Source organism: Vigna umbellata, chromosome 4 (genome assembly GCF_029865625.1).
Source record: "Vigna umbellata cultivar VRB3 chromosome 4, Vumbellata_1.0, whole genome shotgun sequence".
NCBI classification, from domain to species: domain Eukaryota; kingdom Viridiplantae; phylum Streptophyta; class Magnoliopsida; order Fabales; family Fabaceae; genus Vigna; species Vigna umbellata.
Genome location: NC_142168.1, coordinates 19,044,588 through 19,070,145, shown reverse-complemented (window position 1 = coordinate 19,070,145; position 25,558 = coordinate 19,044,588). Strand labels below are relative to the sequence as shown.

At 33.1% G+C, this 25,558-nt stretch overlaps 1 protein-coding gene across 1 annotated transcript; it reads left to right on the top strand.

Moving 5' to 3' along the window:
* The first annotated feature begins 3,072 nt into the window (after positions 1–3,072).
* On the top strand, positions 3,073–24,209 carry LOC148199460 (tryptophan aminotransferase-related protein 4-like). The gene is made up of 10 exons (XM_088112679.1): positions 3,073–3,356; positions 5,353–5,650; positions 5,730–6,019; positions 6,159–6,439; positions 7,399–7,735; positions 20,700–20,826; positions 22,732–22,937; positions 23,032–23,158; positions 23,254–23,526; positions 23,856–24,209. Exons 1-10 carry the CDS (start codon positions 3,073–3,075, stop codon positions 24,207–24,209), a joined length of 2,577 nt encoding a protein of 858 aa, XP_087968805.1.
* Positions 24,210–25,558: the final 1,349 nt, after the last annotated feature.

Sequence of the window (25,558 nt, the reverse complement as noted above, 5' to 3'; positions counted from 1 at the left end):
GACTAATACAATAAAGTTTCAAATCAATGGAATAATTTTCTAAAATCAATCCCTATATTAACTTATTAGCACACATATATCTTTTCTACAGACATGCAAAACATTAAAATTTTGAGATATTGCAAATGGTTAAACAAAATATAAGTTACTCCTCAAAGGCCATGAAAAATTAATATAAGATTTCTTGAAAGCCTCAACTGCTAACATAAATCAGTCTCTAATATTTAAATAGAAGAACACCTTTCTCTGTCTAATATGTTTTGAAAGTTTCATATTCACATCCTCGTTTTTTATTTATATATTAGTTATTGTTGAGAGAAAAAATTGTGGGCACATGATGTGATTCTTTTGGCCGAGTGTTTGGTAGATACTATTTATCTACATCAACTAGATCCCTATTTTAATTACTGCAATACTTGACCTAGTTTTTGTAATTTGACCGTTTGTGGTTTTTTTCACTTTATATTTTTTGAAATTTTTAATTTGTTAAGAAAACCGCCCTGTGGATAGAAACACGTAGATCCATACAAGAAACAAAGGTATATAATAACCGAAATAATGCTATATGCTTCAAAATAGGGCAATTTGCTTTTGATGATGTTCATAAATCGCGCTATCCTACGAGGTTGACTAATATAGAAATTCAAGTACACGGAGTAATATGAACAGAAACTTTTTCTCATCTTTTAACACACTTTTATTATTAGTAATTCAAATTTATTATATTCTACAAATTATAAATAAGACAATCAATTAATAAAGTGAGACCCATATTATTTTTTAAAATTTCAATAAATTCAATATGGAATATATCAAGTGTTGGGTCTAACAAGGAGGGGTTCACCAAGGAGTCACAAACACCAATGAGATTGAAGCTCAACTATATAAGGGATTGACATCACAATGTTACTCCCTCCACCACCACACTTCCTACATCTCCTCATTCCTCTTTTGCCCGTGTAAAATATTTAATTCGTTGTGGTTAAAACGTATTTACCTTCACCAGCATCCACCCACTCTATCAATGCACCCCCATATTGAAGCACTTCCATGGAAATCAAATTTATCTTGCTTCTTCCCCCCTCTAACTGTGAATACAGAGTTCAGTACCCTTAAACAAATATTGGGTATCCGTAGAACACTTAAATGGATCTCGGAATCCGTCGACGGATATCGACATCCGTTGAAGGGTAAACGGATGTCAATATTCGTGGACGAATTTTGATATCCATTTAAGTGTTTTATGGATACCCCATATCCATTGCCACTTTTCACATTTCTCTTCTTCTTCATGTAACACAGAATAGAGGCACATAGCAGGACCTAACAACGCACAACGCACAACACCCAGCACACACAACACATGTTCATAGAGAACCTTGACAAAAATGGAAAATTGGGGAAAGAGGAAGAGGAGAATAAGAGAGGAAGAGAGAAAGTAAGAGTGTGGAGGTGGGGGTGTGGTGTGCAACCTGAGCGAATAAGAGAGTAAAAAATTAGGGTTTTAAGAAAAAAGTTAAAAATGGTAAAGGGTGTGAGGGTGGGGATATGGTGTGTGACTGAGTGAATATGAGAGTAAAAAATTAGAATTTTAAGAAAAAGTTAAAAAAGGTAAAGGGTATGGGGGTAGGGGTGTGGTGTGCGACTGAGTGAATAAGAGAGTAAAAAATTAGGGTTTTAAGAAAAAAGTTAAAAAAGGTAAAGGGTGTGGGGGTGTGTGGCTGAGTGAATAAGAGAGTAAAAAATTAGGGTTTTAAGAAAAAATTAAAAAAGGTAAAGGGTGTGGGGGTGGGGGTGTGGCTGAGTGAATAAGAGAGTAAAATATTAGGGTTTAAGAAAAAAAGTTAAAAAAGGTAAAAGGTAAAAGTAAAAATGGGATTTTTGGAATTAAAAAAAATTGGAGAGGTGTAGGGAGCAGTATGTGGTGGTGGAGGGAGTAACTTTCTTGACACCACTCTTTGCCAAAAATCTTAAGATAATGGGTTAATGGAGTCCGCTTTGGGTCATCTTATGTATATAAACTCATGTTCATCTCTTGTGAGACTTCTTTTGTACCTAGAGTCTTACCAATGGTAGGAGGTATCTTATGTGTATATAAACACATGTCCATCTCTTGTTTTATTTGATGTGAGACTTTGTTTGTACCTAACAATTCTCTCCTCAAACAAAGGACTATGGTTCTCCATCTCTTGCTCTCCACCTCTCATTTCTATCAAATGTGGGACTTAGACTCACTTGGATTTCAGTAAATCACATTAAATTTCAGTAAACCTGAAACTGAGATTTTTCAACGCATATGTAAAATATATATTAACATGAACAAAATCATAGTTGAAAATATATTCTTCCGATGCATCAAATAATGCCACGCAACTTAAAGAATCGTGACAAAAAAAAATTAAATATATTTTTCTTCAGATATTTTTTAAAATAAAACTGATGAAAATTCGAATTCCAAACCAAATAATACCATACATGACTTTAATGATATTATTTTAATAAATCTAAAATAAATAAATAAACATTAACACTATTCATGAAAATAAAAACAAAATTCTAAACACAAATTTTTCTTCTCCTTAACCCTCTACTAGGACTTTCTAAACACGTATCTTACATCAAAACACAAAATATGAAGAAACAATAAGTTATGAAAAGTGTTTCAGAAAAAATGTAGTACAATGTACCATGACTATTGATAACAAAGACTTAAATCATTTTATATATTTCTGGAGCGTGTTTGACTGAATTCATCGATTAATTAATAGTACATATAACCTCTAGCTTAAAAGTTGATTACGTTGGCCTAGTTGCCATTATAATAGTGTTCAAAACCTTAAACTTCGAATTAAGGCATATTTTACACGCATGTTGCATGTATATATATGTACAAGTTAAAAATATATATATTTAAGAGACTAAAACAGTGTTTCGCTAAGGTCAATTAATGCAAAATACTCATTTCTCACGAGTGAATTGGCGATAACAAAATGTTTCCACTGCACTTGCTTTGATGTTTCCTGCAGCTTATATAATGAGGATGAAACTGAAAATGAGAAAGCAAGGGGTAGCATGGCTAGGGTTCATAGTCTAAAGTATTCTCTATCTTTTACATTTTCTGTTTCACTTAATATTTTGTTAGTTGGCATGTACATGTGCAACAGATGGAAGCAAAATTGGACGCTAGAAGCTATGGCAGAAGCTGAAGCTGTGTCATCTATCTCATGTTCTGGACATGGAAAGGCTTTTTTGGATGGTTTAGTTCTTCATGGCAAGCCAGTTTGTGAATGCAACATGTGTTATGGAGGAAGTGACTGCTCAAAACTTCTACCTGATTGCATGGTTGATGCAGATAGGTATTAATCTTTGTCCTTACTATCTTCTTGTGGTTTTCACACACTCAGATGGCTCAGGCAATATTTGATTTGAAAGGGAACCAACATAAATTGCCTCATGCTTTCTATAGAGAGAGAGAGAGGAATAACGGTCTCAATCTTTAAAAAAACATCCAAAATAAGTATATGGTTCATGATATAACCTTCTTAAACAGATAATATAGTAAAGTTAAATATATATTTTTTTCTCTAAATTATTTTTAAAAATTGTATTTTGTCTTAAATTAAATTATATATTTATTTTTACATTTCATGAAAATTGTGTAAAACATCGTCTTCAATAATGAAATTATGTTTATTATATGAAAAACACTTGAAATTATTTTATAAGTAAAAAATTATATATTAAATAGAGTATATGAGATGTTCAAATCCCTAATAAATAAGAAGTATAAGAAGTAAAACATATTCAATATAAACATCACTTTATGTGTAGTTTGTTGGAAAAATTATTTTATATAAATTTCATAAATCAAATATATAAATATATATAGTGCTCTAAAAACATCACAAACACATATACATACATACATATATATATATATATATATATATATATATATATATATATATATATATATATATATATATATATATATATATATATATATATATATATTTGTGCTTTGTAGTACTAGCTTTTTCCTTACCTTAACATTTGGCTTGTTTGGATAAATTTTCAAATAACATTAGTTATAATTTTTCTATGTATAAATTAATTTATAAAATTTCTCTCTTACTAAATTTTTTAAAATCTTTCTTTTATCAAAGGCATAAGTTAATTTTAGATTTTAGAAAGAATATTTTAATTTATCTATTATTTTATAAGCATTTGTGAAATAGTATTTATCCAAAAATAGATATTATAACTAGATTGAGGATACAAACTTTCTTTAAAATCATGGTATATAGTGCGTAGGTTTGAATGCATTTGTCTTGTACGTGAAGATGTGTAGTTGTAATATTTAATAGGTTTAATTGTGTTGCATATTTTAATTACAATTGGAGCAACTCTACTTATTAAAATACCTTATGTTAAAATATCAATTAGGTATACCCAATTTTATGCTTCGAATTATTGAAACTAATGTTTCCTTATATATAGACCTTAGAATTCAAACCTTAATTAATATCCAGTAAAATTTTAAACATTTGTGTTTTATACTTTAATTAACAATTTAGTACCAGTAAAATAATATTTTCAAGTATTTTTTTAAAATTTTTTAATTTAATTTATAAGCAGTGGTTGGTGTGATATATAACATACTTATTAGTCCATATTTAATTTACCATATATAATAGAAGCGCTAGTGATTTTGTTTTTATATTTATATCTATTCCATATGTAATTTTTTAAAAGACTCAATGTAACTCTATTTATTAAATTGGCTTAACGCCGTATCGTTTGGAAGGTCGGAAGAGAATGAAAGAGCATAATAGATGGTGGTGGGAGATGGAAGTTTAGGAAGGTCGTTAGGTGAAGGAAAAAGAAAACAAAAATAAATCTATAAGGATTATAAAGTAAAAGAAAGATGTTAACACTACACATTAATTTTAAATGGAGTTAAGGCAATGAAAGAAGCGAATTGAATATTTTTAAGAAAAATATGAACTCAGTTAATATATATATATATATATATATATATATATATATATATATATATATATATATATATATATATATAGGAATTAAAATGAAGATAGAGATGAAATTACCAATGAAAAGCACACATACTCCTCGATAGCTTCACACACTTAATTTTATGTAATATAAATTATTTTACACGATTAATTAATTAAAAATTGATAAATATGATTAGACAGTTCTTATTTTAGGAAAGTTAATTAATAAACACATCATTCATGGTAAATTAATAGGACATACTATGTATCTAATTTTTGTATAATACAAGCTGAATTAACTTATAATAATTATTATTTTGTGTATTTTCTGCAGTGGAGATCCCACTTTTTTGGAACCCTTTTGGATGAAAAATGCAGCTAGCAGTGCAGTGGTGGTTGCAGGATGGCATCGTATGAGCTATGAATACAGTGATGGCTCTCTCATCTCAGAAGAGTTGAAGGCACACATTCAAAAGGTCCATGCAAGTGTTGGAAATGCCGTAACAGATGGAAAATACATAATATTTGGAGCAGGTGCCACCCATCTTCTTAATGCTGCAGTGCATGCACTTTCTTCAAATAATGCTTCATCTTCACCTGCAAAAGTGGTAGCTTCAATCCCATATTACCCAGTAAAGTTCTGATCCAAAGACCTAATTTTTTTTATTATTATTACTATAAGGCACTTTTTAACTCATTATTACTTGCTAGGTTTATAAAGAGCAAACTGAATTTTTCAATTCTGAAGATTATAAATTCAATGAAGAGGCATCTATGTGGAAGAATGATAGTTCAAATTCAACCTTCATTGAGTTGGTGACTTCCCCAAACAATCCAGATGGGGATATGAAGAAAGCTGTTCTTCAAGGTCAATTTGTGAAGAGAATTCATGACCTTGCCTACTACTGGCCTCACTTCACACCTATCACAGCACCTGCAGATGAAGATTTGATGATATTTACACTTTCTAAGCTAACTGGTCATGCTGGAAGCCGATTTGGGTAAGTCATATACATAAAACTGAGTCCAATTATTTCACTTTCTATACATTCCATATCATAAATAGTATCATATAGTTTGAAATTTTCATTTATAAATAAATTTTTCTCAATAGAATATGTGTGTATTGATTTGTGTTAGGTGGGCAATAATAAAGGATGAAGCTGTTTACAAGCGAATGTTAACATACATGGACTTGAGTACCTATGGTGTTTCTAGAGAGACTCAACTAAGAGTGTTGAAGCTTTTGAAGGTAGCCCTATCTGGAAATGGAAGGGCAATGTATGAATTCGGATACAGCACAATGAAAAACAGATGGACTAAGTTGAGCAAAGTCTTGTCTCAATCAAAAAGATTTTCTACTCAAAATTTAAAGCCTCAATATTGTTCATTTTCCCAGCAATTCAGAACACCTTCTCCAGGTATATATGTAGTTTCTTGTTTAGATATCACCACTCGGGAACATCCATACAACAAAACAAAGGAAATTCCATTCCATCTAAATTAATAATTATAAAAGGAAATTCCTCTTAAATTTTACTATTTTTAATGAGTCCCTTCTAATCATTTTGTTGTCAATTGGGTACTCAATTTTATATTTTCAATTAAATATCTGTTTAATTTTTTTACATTAATTATCTTGTTTTATTATCTTCTTCATATGCGTTATGAAATGTGAGGTTATACAGTTAATATAAAATAATACTATGATTAATATAAAATAATGAATGACTTTTATTATTCTCACTAAAAATGTGTTGAATAACAAATTTTGTTATTCTGTCATGTTCTTCCATAGCTTTCATATCATCACATATAATGATTAAGAGAGTATCTTCGCCACCACTATTAATGGAATTGTTTGTTATTAACATGTTTTCAATAAAAACAATAAAAATCACATGTCTTTTTATTATAATCGCAACATCATTTTATATTAATACTGAGACAAGTACGTAAGATGATTGACAACATAATAGTCATGTTACACACTTATTAAATAGCAGATATAAAAATTGTGTACTCAGTAATAAAAAAAATTAATAAAGACATAATTAAAAATATTCAAATTTATAAGGGATTTAAAATTTAATTAAACCTTCTTTTAATCATTTTATTGAAATATACTATCTATCAATTTTAATTTTGATTAATTTCTGCACATACCTAACTAACTATCATAAAAATAGCTATAATTTTTAAGATAAACCTACAATCTAACGAATGCATCTCGTTTTTGTATTACAAAAAGAACATTTTTCTTGCCATTATATAAACCAGCTACTAACAAACTTTTACATAAAGAATATACGATTTAAAAGTTAATGGGGGGCATCAGTGAAGTTTAAAAGTTTGCTGACAATTTTGATATTTATTGCAGCTTTTGCATGGTTGAAGTGTGAAACATCAGTTTTACAAGACCGTTCTTGTTATGAAATTTTGAAAGAAGTAAACATTACTGGGAGAGAAGGTAGTTTATTTGGTGCTGATAAGCACTATGTGCGTCTTAGCTTGGTTAGGAGCGAAGATGACTTCGATTTATTGCTAAGGCAAATCAAAAAGATAGTTTCTGTGGAAAGTAATGATAAAGGTGTGGCCAAAGTTTCAACTGGTTTAGGGCAAAACAACGAGTCTACACTGATGTTGCATGGTGACTGTTGTGGGAACAGATCATTCGATTTCAGAATGGAATTAGAGGCTTTGAACTACAATGGATTGTATACTATTATTGATCCTTTTTCTTATCAATAAATTAAGGTTTAAATATTCTTATCATTGGATTAAGTTTTTTTATTGTCCAGATTTTAATTAGATTTTTGGCCTGATTTTTTTATTTTGGAAAAATTGCTTTGTTTTAAATACAATTAAAGATTAGTGCTACGTGTGTAACAAATTATAAATGATTTCCGTAATAATTTTTTATTTATTTTACAGTGATATATTGGTAACTTTGTTTCATTTAAGAATTATTTACTCATATTATTATATTCTTATAATATGATTGTTAAGTGGCTGTATTAATGGTTAAAGCATCATTTTTCTGTGCATTTAATCAACCATCCTATCATATATATATATATATATATATATATTTCCTCTCAAAATGATATTTATGTACAAAAATTTTAAATAGAAAAATAATATTACAGCAAACTACCCTTATGTTGAGTAGAAAAAATATTTTTAAATTTAAAGGTCCGAAAACAAACTTATTTAAATTTGAGAAACTAAAAGATATTTAAATCAAAAATTAATTTGTGGAGTTGTCTAATAGGCACATCACCATAATGTCGGTTAAAGAATACTTGTTATTTGTATGTGTTTTAGGAAAAATTAAATGTAATTATAAGTGTTAAAGATAGAGCTTGTCATGGAAAGATTGATGACTCTACTGTATTACTTATTATGGGATCATAATATACTTTTTTTTTTCCTCTATCAATTGTTTGACTTGTTTTATATGAAAATGTTCAATTAGATCTTTAACAAGTTTTCCTCTTATCAAAATCTTAATCATAAAGGATAAATCATAAAGGAGATCAGTGTTTAGCTTTTGATATCATATTAAAATGTTTAAAAAAGAATTTTGATATATTATTTCAAAGAGTAAAATAATATATATATATATATATATATATATATATATATATATATATATATATATATATATAATCTTATAATTCTTCATCCATTAAAGGACATGTGCACAAAATCTGCACAAATTTTAATAATATCAAAATTGTAGCTAACATAATATTTGATCGTCTAATATCCGTTAATAGAATATTTGACATATCTTAACCGTTATGTTGAAGTTAGTGTTATCAAATTTAATCAAATAATTTATGGGTCACACATTTGATTATATATGTTATTTTTTAATATTTTTATTTATTGCTTATATTAGATGAAAAATTTTAAGTGTTCAATTATATAAACTTACTTGAATAAGTAACATAAAAACTTATCATCAACTCTATTATCTTTGATACTGTTTTTTTGTTGTTTGAAGAACTTTTGTTTTGATTAAACAATTTTCATTATTTTTGGACGGTTCGATGCATTATAAGGTTTTTTACACTAGTACAAAAACATCTTATAATATTGGTATTTTTCGGCCTTAATGTCGAACTCAAGACCAATGTCACATCGAAAGAGGTTTAATTAATGTCGTATTTAAAAAAAATACAATGTTAATTGATGTTAATTGACATTGGACACAGAGGAATTTGATGTCCCCAATATAGAGCAAATTGACGTTGGATATTACTTTATGTTTGATGTCAATTAACGTTGAATTTTGCCATTGTTTGACTTTAAGCAATTTTTTTATTTTTTTTAATTAATTGTGATATATTTTTATATCTCTACGATACCTGAAAAGCAGAAAAACAACAAATGTCATCCAGTTTTTTGTATTTTATATAACATGAACTATGGATTATAAGCAAAAGCACAAAACACAAAAGCTATGACAATAGTAGTATTAACTTGTGATTTTTGGTTTTGATAGCTATGGTTATTGATTTTGGTTGAATATTTTTATACCACTCCATTAGAACCCCTAGTTCAGAAAAAAAAAAAAACAACAGTAGCTCTTACTTTGGGTTTGTGTGAAGTATAAAAATTATTTGAAGAGTGAACAACTATAAATCTTTAAACGACCATAACATTTGCTCCGGTTGTCTGATTTGCTTTATCATATATGCATTTGGGGTAGAAAAAATTATGATACCGTGGTGGCTCACGTAGCCACCTAATCCTTCTAGATTCTGTACAAAATGTTGTTTTCTATTTTTCGGAAATTTATTTTGTTTTTTTTTAACTTTACAAATATATTTAAAATATTTAGACTTTGAATTTTGATCTAAACTTTTTTGTGGGGGCTTCTCATGATATTTTAGTGCTTTGATCAAATTTCCAGGTCATTTGGAGTTGTTTTCAATATACTCTTAGTTCTACATAAAGCTTAGATGTAGTTCTTGAAAATGAAAACTATCCTTCAAAAAGGTGGGTTCGTTGGAATAAAGTGTTGCCACCAATGAGAGAGGAAGCAACATGCGCCTATGGAGGAGAAGGAGAAGAACAAGAACACCATCGGTCAAAACAAACGAAAATCATACCTAAAATAGTTAATCAACATGAATTTGTATCAAATAAAAGATAGATTCATGTATTGGTCGCCAAACTTTGTTCGAGAAAAGTTTGAGCAGAGAAGAGAGTCTCACGCTAAGATAAAGTGAATAAATTTTCAACCTCCTGCACAAATTTTTATTGAATTCATTAACATATAACATTTGATTCTAGGGCATTTGATGTCTTATAACCTTTTGACGTCTAATTCTAGGACATTCGACGTCATACGTAAGTACATTTTCACCTTCACACTAAGCATTTTCGCCAAATTTACCCAATAGGACATCAAACTTCTCAAGATCCAATGTCTCATAACCAAATGACGTCGAACAAGAATAGATCCGACATTTAAATTGAACTTTTATTTGCAAAAATGTCACCGATCATTTTTAACATTCGCTATTTAGTAGTTGGACGTTGAATGCGTGACATTAAACAATATTTTTGTACTAGTGTTAAATCTTTAAGGTATTTTTCCTCTTATCATAATTATGCATTTATTTATTGTACGATTTTGTTCAAAGATGTATCTAATTGTTTCGAGGACACTCATTTGAATATTCCCCAAAAATACGGAGAATTTCTTACTTTTCGTGGAGGATTAGATCCAGTAACTGGAGGTCTATGGCTGACCGATATTATACACCATCATTTAGCTATTGCAATTCTTTTCTTGATAGCGGGTCACATGTATAGGACCAACTCGAGTATTCCTTTGAAAATAGTGCTCGGATTATTATATATATCATGACTGATATAGAAATTGATCGGGCAATTTTTGTATACAAAAAAGAACATTTCAAGTTTGCATGGTCTAATTATTGATCTCAAAATTTCTACAATAGGTTACTCACATAATTTGGATGAAAAGACTGGATGAAATAAACATATATATGTGAACATTCAAATATCATAATTTAATTGGTATTTGGAAAAAAAAAGAAAATGAGTATCGATGTAAATATATAATAGGCTTAATTACCTACTTAGTCCCCATGTTCAGAGGTAATTTGTTGTTTAGTACCCGGTTTTAAAAATGTAGGCATTTGATACCCAGCAAATTACCTCCGAACATAGGTATCAAATGCCTACATTTTTAAAACCGGGTACTAAACAGCAAATTACCTCCGAACATGGGGACTAAGTAGGTAATTAAGCCTATATAATAATATACCATTACCCAATTCAAATGAGACAAAAATTTATACCTTTTATCCTTTAGTTTCGAAGATGAAGAAGGAATGAACTTTTATTGAAACATGGGATGAAATAATGAAACTTGTGCCTACACTTCTTCGTTGCCATTCATTAACAAAACACACACACACAGACACACACACACATAAACACACGCACAAACACACACAGACACACACATACACACAGACACACACAGACACACATAGACACACACACAGACACACACCCACAAACACAGACACATAGACACACACAAACACACACAGACATAGATACACACACACGCATACGCGCACACCCACACACACTCACACACACCCACACAACACACACACACCCACACACACACACACACACACACACATATATATATATATATATATATATATATACATATACATATATTTATTTTGGTATAATGTGTTCAGTTTTATTTGTGATAAAAAATAAAATAAAATAATAATTATAAAAATAAATATAAATAATTATTATAATAAAAAGTAATTTTTATTTATTTTATAGGTTTTTTTATAAATAATCATTTTAATTTTAAAAAATGGTTAAGTTAAAAAAATCATATAAGAGAAACGATTAAATTTTAAAATATATGAGAAAATTAGAAATATAATTATTTTAATTTAAAGAAATTACTTATTAGAGATAAAATTGAAAACTAAACGAGTAAGCTATCAGAACCATTAAATTCAGCTTGTAGTGGAAGCACTAGTGCAAAAAGGACTTTAGACATCTGTTATTTTGGGCTTTTAACGTCTGATCTCTGTCCGACGTCTATATGGGTGACGTTAATTAGACGTCAGACCCTGGTCTGACGTCTCTATAGACGTCGGACCTATATAGGTTGGACGTCTATATAGATGTCCGATCTATGTAGGTCCGACGTCTATATAGACGTCCGATCCATATAGGTTAGACGTTTCTGAGGTTGCTCCTGAGTCATGGTGATTCGAGTTTACAACTTTATATTTTAGTTGAAGAGAATGTATTGTACATTTTTTTTATTGGATGGTTTTAAAAACGTAGTGGAGGGAATTGGAGGAGTACAAAACGCAAGAAATCGCCGCCATAGAACGTCGCCTAAAGACACGAGAATAACTGCACCAAAACCCAATGAAAACGCATTTTAATCGTATCAAATGAAAGATAATGCATCAAAGAGTGATGTAATCGGAGTAAAATTAATTTAAAATGGTGCAAAAGTGATAAAACGAACCTGAAAAGCATAACCCGTAGAGAGAAAATGCGACGAAGATGATGAACAATGAGTGCGCGTAACGGCTGTCTCGCGTTCACGGTGTTTTAATGCCAAAATTTAGACTTCGGTTCCCCCAATTAACAGACGTCTAAAGTGCTTCAGAAGTCGGAGTGGCGGGATCAAACGTCTAAATGGAGTCAAAAAGTGACTTTTTAAATTTCTGGATTTAAGGTTTAGACATCGGTTCCCCAAATTAACAGACGTCTAAAGTGCTTCAGAAGTCGGAGTGGCGGGATCAGACGTCTAAATGGAGTCAAAAAGTGACTTTTTAAATTTCTGAATTTAGGGTTTAGACGTCGGTTCCCCCAATTAACAGACGTCTAAAGTGCTTCAGAAATCGAAGTGGCGGGACCAGACGTCTAAATGGAGTCAAAAAGTAACTTTTTAAATTTCTGGATATAGGGTTTAGACGTCGGTTCCCTCCATAATAGACGTCTAAAGTGCTTCAGAAATCGGAATGACGGGATCAGACGTCTAAATGAAGTCAAAAAGTGACTTTTTAAATTTCTGAATTTAGGGTTTAGACGTCAGTTCCCTCCATAACAAACGTCTAAAGTGCTTCAGAAGTCAGTTCCTTCCATAACAAACGTCTAAATAAAATAAAAAAATATTTTTTTTAAACTTTTTCATTTAGTTTTGGCGTCTATTCGGAGGAGCCGACGTATTTGAGTATTTAGACGTCAGGCCCTTCCATAACCGACGTCTAAATAGTTGTTTTATTTACAAAAAATGCCACCGGTCATTTTTTACGTTGGATATTCGAGGGTCAGACGTCTAAAGGATGACGTTAAAGGTCTTTTATGCACTAGTGAAGCCAAGTGTAGGTATAAGGGTTTAGAAAATTCAGAAAGTGGAAGACAGGTGTGTGCAGTTGGTTGACCGATCAGTTTTTGACGGTAGTATATAAGTAAAATTTTCAAACATTGAGCCACTTTTGCATGCACCTCTTCTCTCCAGACTTCAGAGTTTCTCCTCCCTCTCTCTACAATTCTCCTCATTCTCTCTAAAAATCCTCACTTTCTTCTTCTTCTGATCATCATCTAGGTCGTGTTTGAATTCTTCTTTGGTGACAAGAAGTTCTTTCTCATCAATCTAGGTTATGTGTGAAGTGGGTAAGTAAAATCATTCTTCCTTTTTAAGTTTCGGTATTTTCTAGAACATGCAAGCACTGTTCCGCTTGCATGTGTTCTTCATCTATCTCTCTCTGAACCTGTTTCTGTTTTTGATCCTCTGGTTGGTCCATTTTACCGATCAGAATTGTAGTAAGTTGCTTTAGAAGTGGTTGCTGGTTAGTCAAAGTGGTGGAAGTGCCTAGTTTATTCAAGGTAAGGGAAGCTAGTGATTTAATTATATTTTTCTGTGTTTGAAGTTGATGTGTGAATGCTTGCATGTATGAATGATGGCATGTTTGATTGAATTGTATTCAAATTTTGTGGTTGGCCGAGACATGTGAGCTGGATTGGAGTTTCCTGTTGTAGAACGTTCGGTCAATTCTAGTTTGGAGAAGAGGGTGTGTGAAAATGGGAGTGGTGAGCAGTGTGTAATAGGTTAAGTGGAATAGGTTTAAAATAACTTAGAAATCACGTTTGGAGGTTTAGAAATTAAGAAAAATATCTTGTTTTGGTTTAAGAAGGGTTATTCTGAGATTTGTTTTGTTGACCGTTCGGCTATGTTATGTACTCAGTCATTAACTGGGTTCGGTTTATTAGAGGTATTATCTGTTTATGACCGTTCGGTCTAATCGCAGTGTTCTAATATTAAACTGATGTTCGATTTAGATAGAGTATCCAATAATCTCTAAGTACTTGGGCTAGTATAGTATTTTGTATAAGTTTTCTTTTTTTAAGAGTTTCAGTTTGAGTTATGAGTGTGTGGTTTAAACTCTTTGGGTTGGGCTAAGTTCCTAGTAGTTGGTTTCTATGGTGGTAGGCCTATAATAGCGTTCGGTTAGTTTCTTCTGTTTTGTCTTTTATGAATCGTTCAGTTCTCTTGGTTGAGTAGTGTGAAGGTGTTCGGTCTCCAACGTTCACATGTTTTCTCTTTATTTTGTGAAAATTTAATTGAAGATTTATATTTTCAAATATTATGGAAGAGAATTCCAAGGAGGAATGTCTCATGGATGGTTGTGGAATTGTAAAGTATGAATATGGATATGCTAAGTTGGCGTTCATCCTGATATTTTGTGAGTTACTCATTCTCAAGTAGAGAGGAGTAAATCATGGGTGAGAATGGCAGGAGGTCCTACCGCCTCAAGGTGCCGAGGTAGGTAATATGGGATTAACCTTGGGTAGTAGCTTGATTGGTGTCAACTGTTACACTACCACAAGTGCAAGGACGACTATAGCCACATATTCATACAATCCGGATGGTCAAGTCATAGTGTTCGGTTTATATATATTTATATGAATGATGATGTTTTGGTTGTATGTGATGAATTGTATTCATTGTTGTATGATGTACCGTTCGACTTCATATAGATTGAACTTGCATGAAATGCATATATGTGTTTATAATTAAATTACAATAGCTTACCATATTTTCTTGTTCTGTCTTGTCTTGTCCGTTCAGTTTTCTGTGATGATCATCCTGTGGAAGGCAAAGATCCTATCGCTTAAGTTATCACTACAGGGAAAGCGCGTTTTTCTGGCGGCTTTTTACCCACGGCCTAGGAGCCCTCGGTAATGCAGTGGTGAATTCAATTACGGACGGCTTAGAGGCCTTCGGTAATGTCTTCGAAGAATTTTAAGTTGTTCCCTCTCTGCAATTCATTTTTCCACCAGCCCTAGTCTTCGTCGTATTCTTCGTCGCCCAAAACCCTTCCCTCCAATCCTTCCCCTTTGCTCCTCCAACGATACCAAAGCCCTAATCTTCCTTTCCTCTGCCCAAATTTCAGAAATTCCCCCTTTCCTCTGCCAAATTTCAAAAATTCCTCCAACGATACCAAAGCCCTAGTCCGTTTTTTGTTACCCTAAGGCATTCTCCCGCGGAGCTGTGGTCATTGGTGGCGTGGTGTTTCCGGCAGGGTGGTGGGTCGTGCTAGTCGGCGTTTTGCGGTAGTGGTGGTGGGTCATCGAGGTTGGCTAGACGGCACCGAGGTGATGTGGGCTTATTAAGTTCGTGGTCGTGGTCTACAGAGGCTGGCATCTTCGTCCATTTTACTTTCGAGGTAAGTTTTTTTTCAAAATTGAATTTTTGTCGAGAAGAAATTGTACTTGAATATTGCTTGCTTTCTTTCTTTTTTTCATTTTCATGTTGTTTTGTCTTTGTCATTGTGGTGTGTTAGAAATTGTGTTCTTTTTGTGTGGCCTTAGAGTTTCTGAAGGTGCCAACATTCTTTGGATATTAGTCGTTGAGGATATTTGAATGAATAGATTCTTGGATGCTTAACTGGAAACTGCGATTAAATTCAACTGCTTCCTTCTTTAGGCACCACTAGTGTGAGTAACTAACTAGTGAAGTGCTTAAAACTCTGTATGCTGCATATTGAAGGTGAGGTTCTCTTGCATTGAGCATGAATTGACTAATGAGACTAACTAAATATGCTATATGCCTTGGACATGTTTAAACAAGATCAGTCTTCCAACAATCTTTGGTTCATTCTTTTGTCTACTGCAGGTTTTACTTTAGCTTCCTATAGCTTATGCTTGAGATCAATGGAGTAGGGGTTGCTTGCATCCAATTTATCTTGTCCATCCATAAATCTGTTTCATTTTGTAAAAATACGAAGATCTCTTTGTTGGAGCGTGCCGCTTCAAATTTCTCAATTCTTTCATCTAGAAATCCTGCATCAGTCTCTGCATCAAATCTTTTTTTTCTTTTCATCATTCCCAACTGTTGTGATGTCATCATTATATCCCTCTCTTTTCATTCAATCTAACCTCAAAAAACAAAAGTACTTCTATCAATCATCTCTTATCAAATCTACTTCTCCACGATTATGTGATATCAAATATAGTGAGTATCTTTTATGTTTTGTATTTGCTTCTGGATACATCCGACATTCTGCTTTTTATTTCCTTCTCAAACTACCAAATTACTTATTTCCAGCACAAAGTGATAAGGATCGGCATGACAAATCATTGCAAAAAATCATATCCAATTATCCCATTTTGCAATGCTTTTTTCTCTTTTTCCACTCCTCTACGTTCTAAGCAACCCCTTCCTTTCGCACTATACTACTCACATGCTTCATAATTATGTTTTATATTTTAATAAAGTAATACAATTTAGATTGCTAGGATTCAATCCATCATAAGATTAAATTGATAATAATTATGAAAGCTAATTAAGTGTGTTGTGGGATGAGGATGAAAAAATATATATTCTATCTTACTTTTTCTCTGATAAACTCTCCTTGTAGATAAAATCTAAATTGTTGATGAGGATAGGACAGAACAGAGTAATAAAAAGAACTCCTATTTTAACCTAGTGTTTGAGAGTGAAGACAACTTCTTTTATTGGAATAACTGTTAGTATTTTAAGGTTGTGAAAGGAGTAGTTGATGTGGTAGAGAAAATGTAGAGATAGTTGAATGTAGAAGTAGTAGTTGGAAGATGTGTTGTAGTCGTCTTTAGTTGTAGTAGATGTTGGTTCATACAAAATGATAGATGTTGGCTACATACATCAAATGGTAGAGTTCATGGGTATTTATAGACCCATAGATTATTCTAGAACATACTAGCCACAACTTATGTGGAATGTTCTAGATTTTTACCTATGTAGAATATTCTTGATTTTTCTTCCTATCTTAGGTTTTTCTAGAATATTCTAGAACTTGTATTACATTTCAATTCTTCTATTTAAGGAGCTTCTACATTCTTCTAGAATTTGCATTACACTTTAATACTCCTCCTTAATGCAAATTCGGTAACTCCAAGCATTGTGTGCAGTAGTTCAAATCTTTGTCTTGGTAACATATCTTCAATTTGATCTTCTTCCTCCATTTCCTTGACCATACTTCTTGCTTTGATGTTTCTTCATAACAGTTAGGCTCAATCATAGCCATATTGCAAGTTTCATATATGTCTACCAAAGATCTTACTCTTCTTGGACTAGATTCAGGTGAAGAATCTTGTTGTGGAGGTGAAGAAAGCGTACCTAAATTTTCTTCCTCTTCTTGAGTTTCTTCTTGAGATTGTTGCACTGGAAGTAGAATGTTGCTTTTAACAACTTTTTCTTCTTCCCAATTCCAAGAAGCATTTTCATCAACTTCAACATCTCGACTGATGATGAGCTTTTTAGTTTGTAGGTTGTAAACTCGATAGCCTTTTGACTGTGTGCTATATCCCAAAAATATTCCTCGTATAGTTTTGTCTTCAAGCTTGTGCCTCCTTTGATCAGGAACATGTATGTAGCAGATAGATCCAAATACTCGTAGGTGTTTAGCCGATGGCTTTCCCCCACTCCAAGCTTCAATAGGAGTCTTATCTTGGACTGCTTTAGTTGGACATCTGTTTAGAATATAAACTGCAGTGTAAACTGCTTCAGCCCAAAAAGTATTAGGCATACTTTTCTCTTTCAGCATTGATCTTGCCATCTCCATAACTATGCGATTCTTTCTCTCTGACACGCCATTTTGTTGTGGAGTATATGCGACTGTAAGTTGTCGCTCTATGCCTTCATCTTCACAGAATTTGTCAAACTCGTGAGATGTGTACTCCTTGCCACGATCACTTCTAAGTACTTTTAGCTGTTTTCCACTTTGCTTCTCAACAAGGGCCTTGAATTTCTTGAATACTCCAAAAACTTCTGACTTTGCCTTTAAGAAATAGACCCATGTCATTCTAGAGAAGTCATCAATGAAGAGGATGAAATACCTGTTGTTATGATGTGAAGGTGTTCTCATCGGTCCGCAAACATCGGTATGAATCAACTCCAATAAGTCTTTTGCTCTCCATGCTTTGTCTGTCGAGAATGGTAATCGATGTTGTTTTCCGAGGAGACATCCTTCACATGATTCATTATTCTCCTTCAAGCATGGAAGATCTCTCATCATGTTTTTCGTATATAGAAGTTTTAAGGCATGTGTGTTGAAGTGGCCAAATCTCCTATGCCAAAGCCATGAGTCATCAACTTCTACCTTCATGGCAATATTAGTTCCAGGTTTGAAGCTTATAGGAAAGCTTCTATTTCTCTTCTCCATTTTTACTTGGCCAATTTCTATCATTTTATTGTCATAAATTTTGCATGTATCTTTCTCAAAATGAAGAGAATATCCATTCTCCATCATTTGGCCAATACTTAAAAGATTTTCTTTAAGATTTGGAACTAGTAAAACATCCTTGATGAATTTCGTACCTTTCTTTGTCTCCACCATGACAGTTCCTTTGCCTCGAGACTCCACTGTGGTGCCATTTCCTAGCCGAACTTTGACATTGACAGATTTATCAATGTCTTTGAAGATGCTTTGATCTTTCGCCATGTGATTGCTGCATCCACTATCCAAGTACCAACTTCCTTCTCTACCAGAAGATTCTTGATTGGCGTAGAATAAGAGTTTCTCTTGATTATCTTCTTCCGCAAAGTTTGCTTGATACTTATTTTTATTACGACAATACTTTTCTACGTGACCAAATTTCTTGCAATAGTGGCATTGAGGTTTTCCATGATGCCAACAATCTTTTTCCAAGTGACTTGTCTTTTTACATATGCCACATGGAGGATATTTTTCTTGGCGAGTCTTCGAGAAGTTTCTAGGATTTTCTTTATTTCTAGAAATTTCTTCTCTACTTTTATTTCCTTCATATTCTTTATTCTGAGATCGTAATTTTAGTTTTGATTGAAAGGCATTTTCAACCGAGTCTTCTTCATGCCTTTTCAATCTTTGTTCATAAGCTTCAAGAGAGCCCATTAGTTGTGTGACTGACAATGTAGCCAAATCTTTTGTTTGTTCAATTGCAGTTGTGATTGCATCATACTTTTGGGGAATAGAAATTAAAATTTTCTCAACGATCTTTTTGTCAAGAATATTTTCCCCATAGGCTCTCATCTGACTAACTATTTCTTTTATTCTAGAATAGTAGTCTTTAATGGTCTCAGATTCTTTCATTCTTAATAATTCAAACTCTCGTCTTAGAGAATGAAGTTTAATATTGCGTACCTCGTCACTTCCTTGAAACTCCTCTTGTATTGTGTTCCAAGCTTGTTTTGCACTTGTGGCACCAATTATCCTTGGAAATATTGTGTCATCAACTGCTTGTTGAAGAACAAATAAAGCCCTTGAATCCTTCTGCTTGTTTTCCTTCAACTCCTTCTTTTGAGCTGCAGTAAGAGTAGAGGTGTCTTCTGGAATAGTGAATCCCTCTTCTATGATATCCCATAAATCTTGAGAGCGGAAGAATGTCTTCATTTTGACACTCCAGAAATCATAATTTTCTCCTTTGAAAATAGGTACTGGAATTGATGATGTTTGATTAGTAGTAGCCATGTGTTGAGAATATATTTGGAAGTAGTAGAATGAGTTATAGCTTTGTTTGAGGTAGTTGAAAATTTTATCTACGCCCAGTAGATGACCGAACGTAGCTCTGGTACCACTGTTAGTATTTTAAGGTTGTGAAAGGAGTAGTTGATGTGGTAGAGAAAATGTAGAGATAGTTGAATGTAGAAGTAGTAGTTGGAAGATGTGTTGTAGTCGTCTTTAGTTGTAGTAGATGTTGGTTCATACAAAATGATAGATGTTGGCTACATACATCAAATGGTAGAGTTCATGGGTATTTATAGACCCATAGATTATTCTAGAACATACTAGCCACAACTTATGTGGAATGTTCTAGATTTTTACCTATGTAGAATATTCTTGATTTTTCTTCCTATCTTAGGTTTTTCTAGAATATTCTAGAACTTGTATTACATTTCAATTCTTCTATTTAAGGAGCTTCTACATTCTTCTAGAATTTGCATTACACTTTAATAATAACTAAGATCAACTTTTGTCAATTATCTCTCTTTCTACATTACACATTACATATTGTACTTAACTTTTTTAGTTTATGTATATACCTCACATATAACCGGAAGCCTCGTGACCTTTGGATAACTATTTGTGACAATGTGGACAAATAATTCTGTCACAGGCTGTGCGATTTCTTAATTGAGAAGGCATTGAGTAAGCTTCCAACTGGGAAAGAAAAACTACTTGGAATAGTTGATCTCAGAGGCTTCAGAACAGAAAATGCCGATCTTAAATTCTTGACTTTCTTGGTAATAGTTTTTAATATCTGCCAAACATTATTCAGTTAAGAAGTCTGAATCATCATCACCTAATGTAGTTTGAACCATAGTGCCTCACTAGAAAGAAATTATGCAAAGAGCAGCACAACAACTAATATATTTCTTTATTTTTGGCAGTTTGATGTATTTTATTATTACTATCTGAAGCGATTGGATCAAGTACTATTTGTGGATTCACCTTTTGTTTTTAAGCCAATTTGGCAGCTAGCCAAACCCTTGTTAAAATCATATGCTTCCTTGGTAAGTGATTCTTGTCTTAAATGTCTGTTTTTAATATGAAAAAAGTTGTTCTTCCCTTTATGTTTAAGGGTTGAGTGCTTGAGATGCCTTGAGTTTTCTGAAGGGTTACCCCGTAGTATAACCTGACCCTATGTGTTGAAACTCAAAATTTGAGGGGGGGGGGGGGGGGGGGAAGGGAGTTATTCGGTGGAAACTGTGGGCTTGGACCAATAGGGTTTGTGGTGGACCTTACTCATCTTTTTGAATTTCTTTAGAATGTGAACTGGATTACTAGGTCCTAAGATAAGATAAAAGTTAATGTTGTTCGTTGTAATTTGATCTAATATCACAGAAATAGGAGGCAATTGCCTGCTGAAGAGTAGCTATAGTGGTTGTAGCTGACCATGCATTTCACCTTCTCAATCTAAGGTTGAGGGCTCCTGTCTTAGACCCTTCCCTTTAGGTTCAGTCACTTTCGTGTGATTTTCGCCAAGGGTGTAGTGACAATGTGTAGGTGATTGGGTAGAGTTGTTGGATTAGAGGCCAAGAATATTGCCTCCCGAGAATAATGAGAGAAACGAGATGAATGATACTTTCTGTTCATTCGTCATAATTCGTTACAGCGGGTTATATATAAGGGAAAATAACCAAAAGCATACCAAAAAGTAAAGGAATGCAATAGAAAATGCGTAACAGAAAATAGAGGAATGTAATAACAAACATAACAATAGCCCATAGCAGATTTTTTGCCTTTATCGGTGACAGTGATAAAAATAAGGAGTTTTTGCCTTTATTGGTGCTGTATGAATGAGAAGGATGTTCTGTGATAAATTTTGCATTATTAAGCCACATGAACCACCATCATCACTTAGTGAATTATCTTTTACCAAACTGAAATTATAGATATTTCGTGTTAATTGTGTTACTGCATATCTTCTTAACACCTTAAGTAAAAAGTGACATGTGTTTGAGCATGCAGATTCGGTGTGGTATAATTTTGTCGGTTTTCTCTTTTGTGTATATTCAAATAACACAAACTGAACTTTGGGGAGATTATCTTATGCATATTCTCTGGTATAGTTTGTCTAATAGACCAGTATACATGAATAATTTGATAATATATTATGATGATCCATGTTGTAAAAGTGAGGAGAAAGCGAATATTGGTGTGTAGGTGGTATAGGAAATAAAATGATGAAATGGATTGTAAAAGTTTCTCCTCTGTATTACTGGTTTAATTCATTTTTAGATATAACTTTTAAATTTATTAAAGTAATATATATATATATATATATATATATATATATATATATATATATATATATATTACTTATGCAAAATCATTTAAAAGTTATATTTTTCATTTCCAGAAATACTCAATAAAAGCTATTCATAACAAGATAACGTTCCTTGGGTGGCCTTATGTAGCAGCGTGACCCAGTGGCACTTTAACACCCTTCGTTTTGTCGACGATACCATTTGCAAATTCCACTACTCTACCAGACGTTGGCTCCTCACGTCCACCACCCCCTTCTACGACGCCTACACCTTCTCTTGGGCCCACTTCTTCAATTATAGGGCCCACACCTCCTATTGTAGTGCCCACTCCTTCAGTTGTAGGGCTCACACCTCCTACTGTAGTGCCCACACCTTCAGTTTGTAGGGACCACACCTCCTACTGTAGTGCCCAATCCTTATGTTGTAGGGCCCACTCCTTCAATTGTAGGACCCACTCCTACTGTAGTGCCATCTCCTATACCATCTCCAAATGTACACCAACCATCTGTTGATCCTGTTGATCCTATTGATTTGGGTGATCCTGCTCCTCATGATCGACCATTCATTGAGCCATGTGGAAAAGGGTAATACCATATCTTCTTCTTAGTCTTGTATTTGCATTAAAGTGTTGGTCCTGTTATGGTTGTAGATTCATAATTTCTTACATTCATATTTCAGGTTTCTTCCTTCTAGTGTTGCTTCACAAGCCATCACTAGGTCTATTAAGCAACAATTTCTTCAACCCTGGGCATCATGGGGAGTAATCTCAGACGACAACAAAAAACTGTTCTGTGAGAGATTTAAGGTAAAACATTGCGTTACTTAATCATCTTGCATCACCATATTCAAATACGAATTTCATTTGCTTTATTTTAACATTATCTATTGTAACAACAAAAGGTGCAGTGGGCAGCTGAGCATGAAGCTCAAATTAAGAAAAACTTTAACATGAAAGCATCTCACCGATTGTCAGAAATGTTTAGAGATGCAAGGATCGCAGGACAACGCCCTTATTGGGTAGGGGGGCACATATGGAATTCATTGCTGGCACATTGGAATTCGCCACAGTACCGCATTAAATATGCTATCGCCCAGAAAAATAGGGCTTCAGAAAAAGGTGGTGTATTGCATACTGGAGGATTAATCACTACACATGAACATGCGATTCGTATGGTAAAAATCTGCATTCATTTCTTATCAATAACTCTATAACATCATGTACTTTGAAATTAATATATATGTCATTCGTATGTTTTATTTAAAATATTACAAGCAACGGAGCTTGGACGGGTTGTTCATGTTGATGAGGTGTTTACACAAACTCATATTCGCAAGGAAACTGGCAAATATGTTGATGAGAGGTCTCGCAAGACCATTTTAAGTAAACTTTTTAACAACATTCAATTTTGTACTATTTTATTTTTGTTTCACACTTTCAAATTCATGTTATTAATGTTTTCTATCTTATTTAACAGGAAGATTTTTCTGCGAGATTGACATAGGCGAGATTAAAGGGGGGATCTCCACCTGATGCTAACTCTAGAGTAGATGCTGACGATGAAATGATCAGGACCCAATGTTGGGTTGAGGTCGTCGGGGGGAAGAAGAAAGGACGACTGTATGGGGTAGGACAACTTGCCTCCTATTACAGTGCTAGAAGAGGAGGCATATTCAAACATCAACCATCTACCTCCGGCACATTTGACCACAACAATGTCGTTAGTAAAGAGGCTTATGATTCACTTCTAGCCAGATTTGGCCATCTTGAAAATATGGCCAGGACATTGATACCTCAGCAAGGAAAGTCCGCCCCATCATCATCCCAGCAGCCATGCCCACCTCAACAGCCTTCCTAGACCACACTTATCCAAGAAGAAGATCATGATGATTTTGATGATTATGATGAATATTAGACATTTAGGAACTTTTGAAAACATTAGAAGTTAGGTTTTTTATTTAAAAACTTTGTTTTGCCCTTAGAAACTTGTCAAACTTTGAAGTTATATTGAAGTTAGTTTTCTATTATCAAACTTTGTTTTGGATTTAGGAACTTTTGAAACTTAGAATGATTGAAGTATAAGATGAATATGAATGTTGAATGATTGCATTTGAATTGCCTGGATGAAATGGCTGGCTGAATTGATGTTTGTCGATTATTGATTGGTTATTTGCAGGTCTGGATATAATGCAGAAATAAATTGCACTAAAAATAAGTGCACGTTACCGACGGGGCCGTCGGTAAAACCTATTAAGTCTTTTTGCCTCCAATTACCGACGACATCAAATCGTCACTAAAAGTATCTAGTTTCGCCTTCAATTATCGAGGGCCTTCAGCTCTCGGTAATACCGAAGGTTGTAAAGCCGTCAGTAATGTTTCCGACACGCATATTATCGATGGCTTTTTGTCGTTACCGAGGGCTTATGGCCATGGATAAATTCCTTCTTTTTTGTAGTACTGCTCGGTCATCTATGTTGGAAAAATCGGTACCGTTATAGAATTTTGCACAGCGGAATAACTTATAAAGCGGAAAGCGTGTTCAGTCAAACTCTTAATAAGATGGTCAGTTTTATAAATTTAATTTACTTAGAGACAAATTTCCAAACAGTTGATGTGTATAAAACAGTAAAGAGTATAGAGAGCAAGAAAATTCAACACAGAATTTTTGTCCTGGTTCGATTCAAAAGAATCTACGTCCAGTTGTTAATCACTATAAAAAGTGATTAACGTTTTCACTAAAAATAGTTTCACAAGTTTACAATAGAGTGAATGAAACAGAAAACAGATAAAACCTTCCTTCGAACGAACGAACCGGAAGAACAGAAACTTTGCCAACTTGAAGAGAACCGCTCCGACCTTTGACCCACAAAGCGCGAGCTTCTCCTTTTCACAAGACCAGGCAATGTAATGAACAAGCTTTTGGAACTTCCTCAGATCACACTGTATTCTCAAAAGCTTTTTGTTCAACTAAAACTTCTTGTAGCATCATCAAAACAAATTTCTTCAAGATTTACCAATACTCCTTATTGGTAACAATCTATTGTGTATAATTTTGAATTGGGTTTAGGGTTTAGGGTTTCAATAGATTTAGTATTCCTTTTTGCAAATCGATCGGTTTATACAATGTGTTGTATCACCATTCGATTTATTCCTATGTTTTGTATCAAACTTATGATATTCTGTAAAGTTTTTAGTTTTATGGTTATT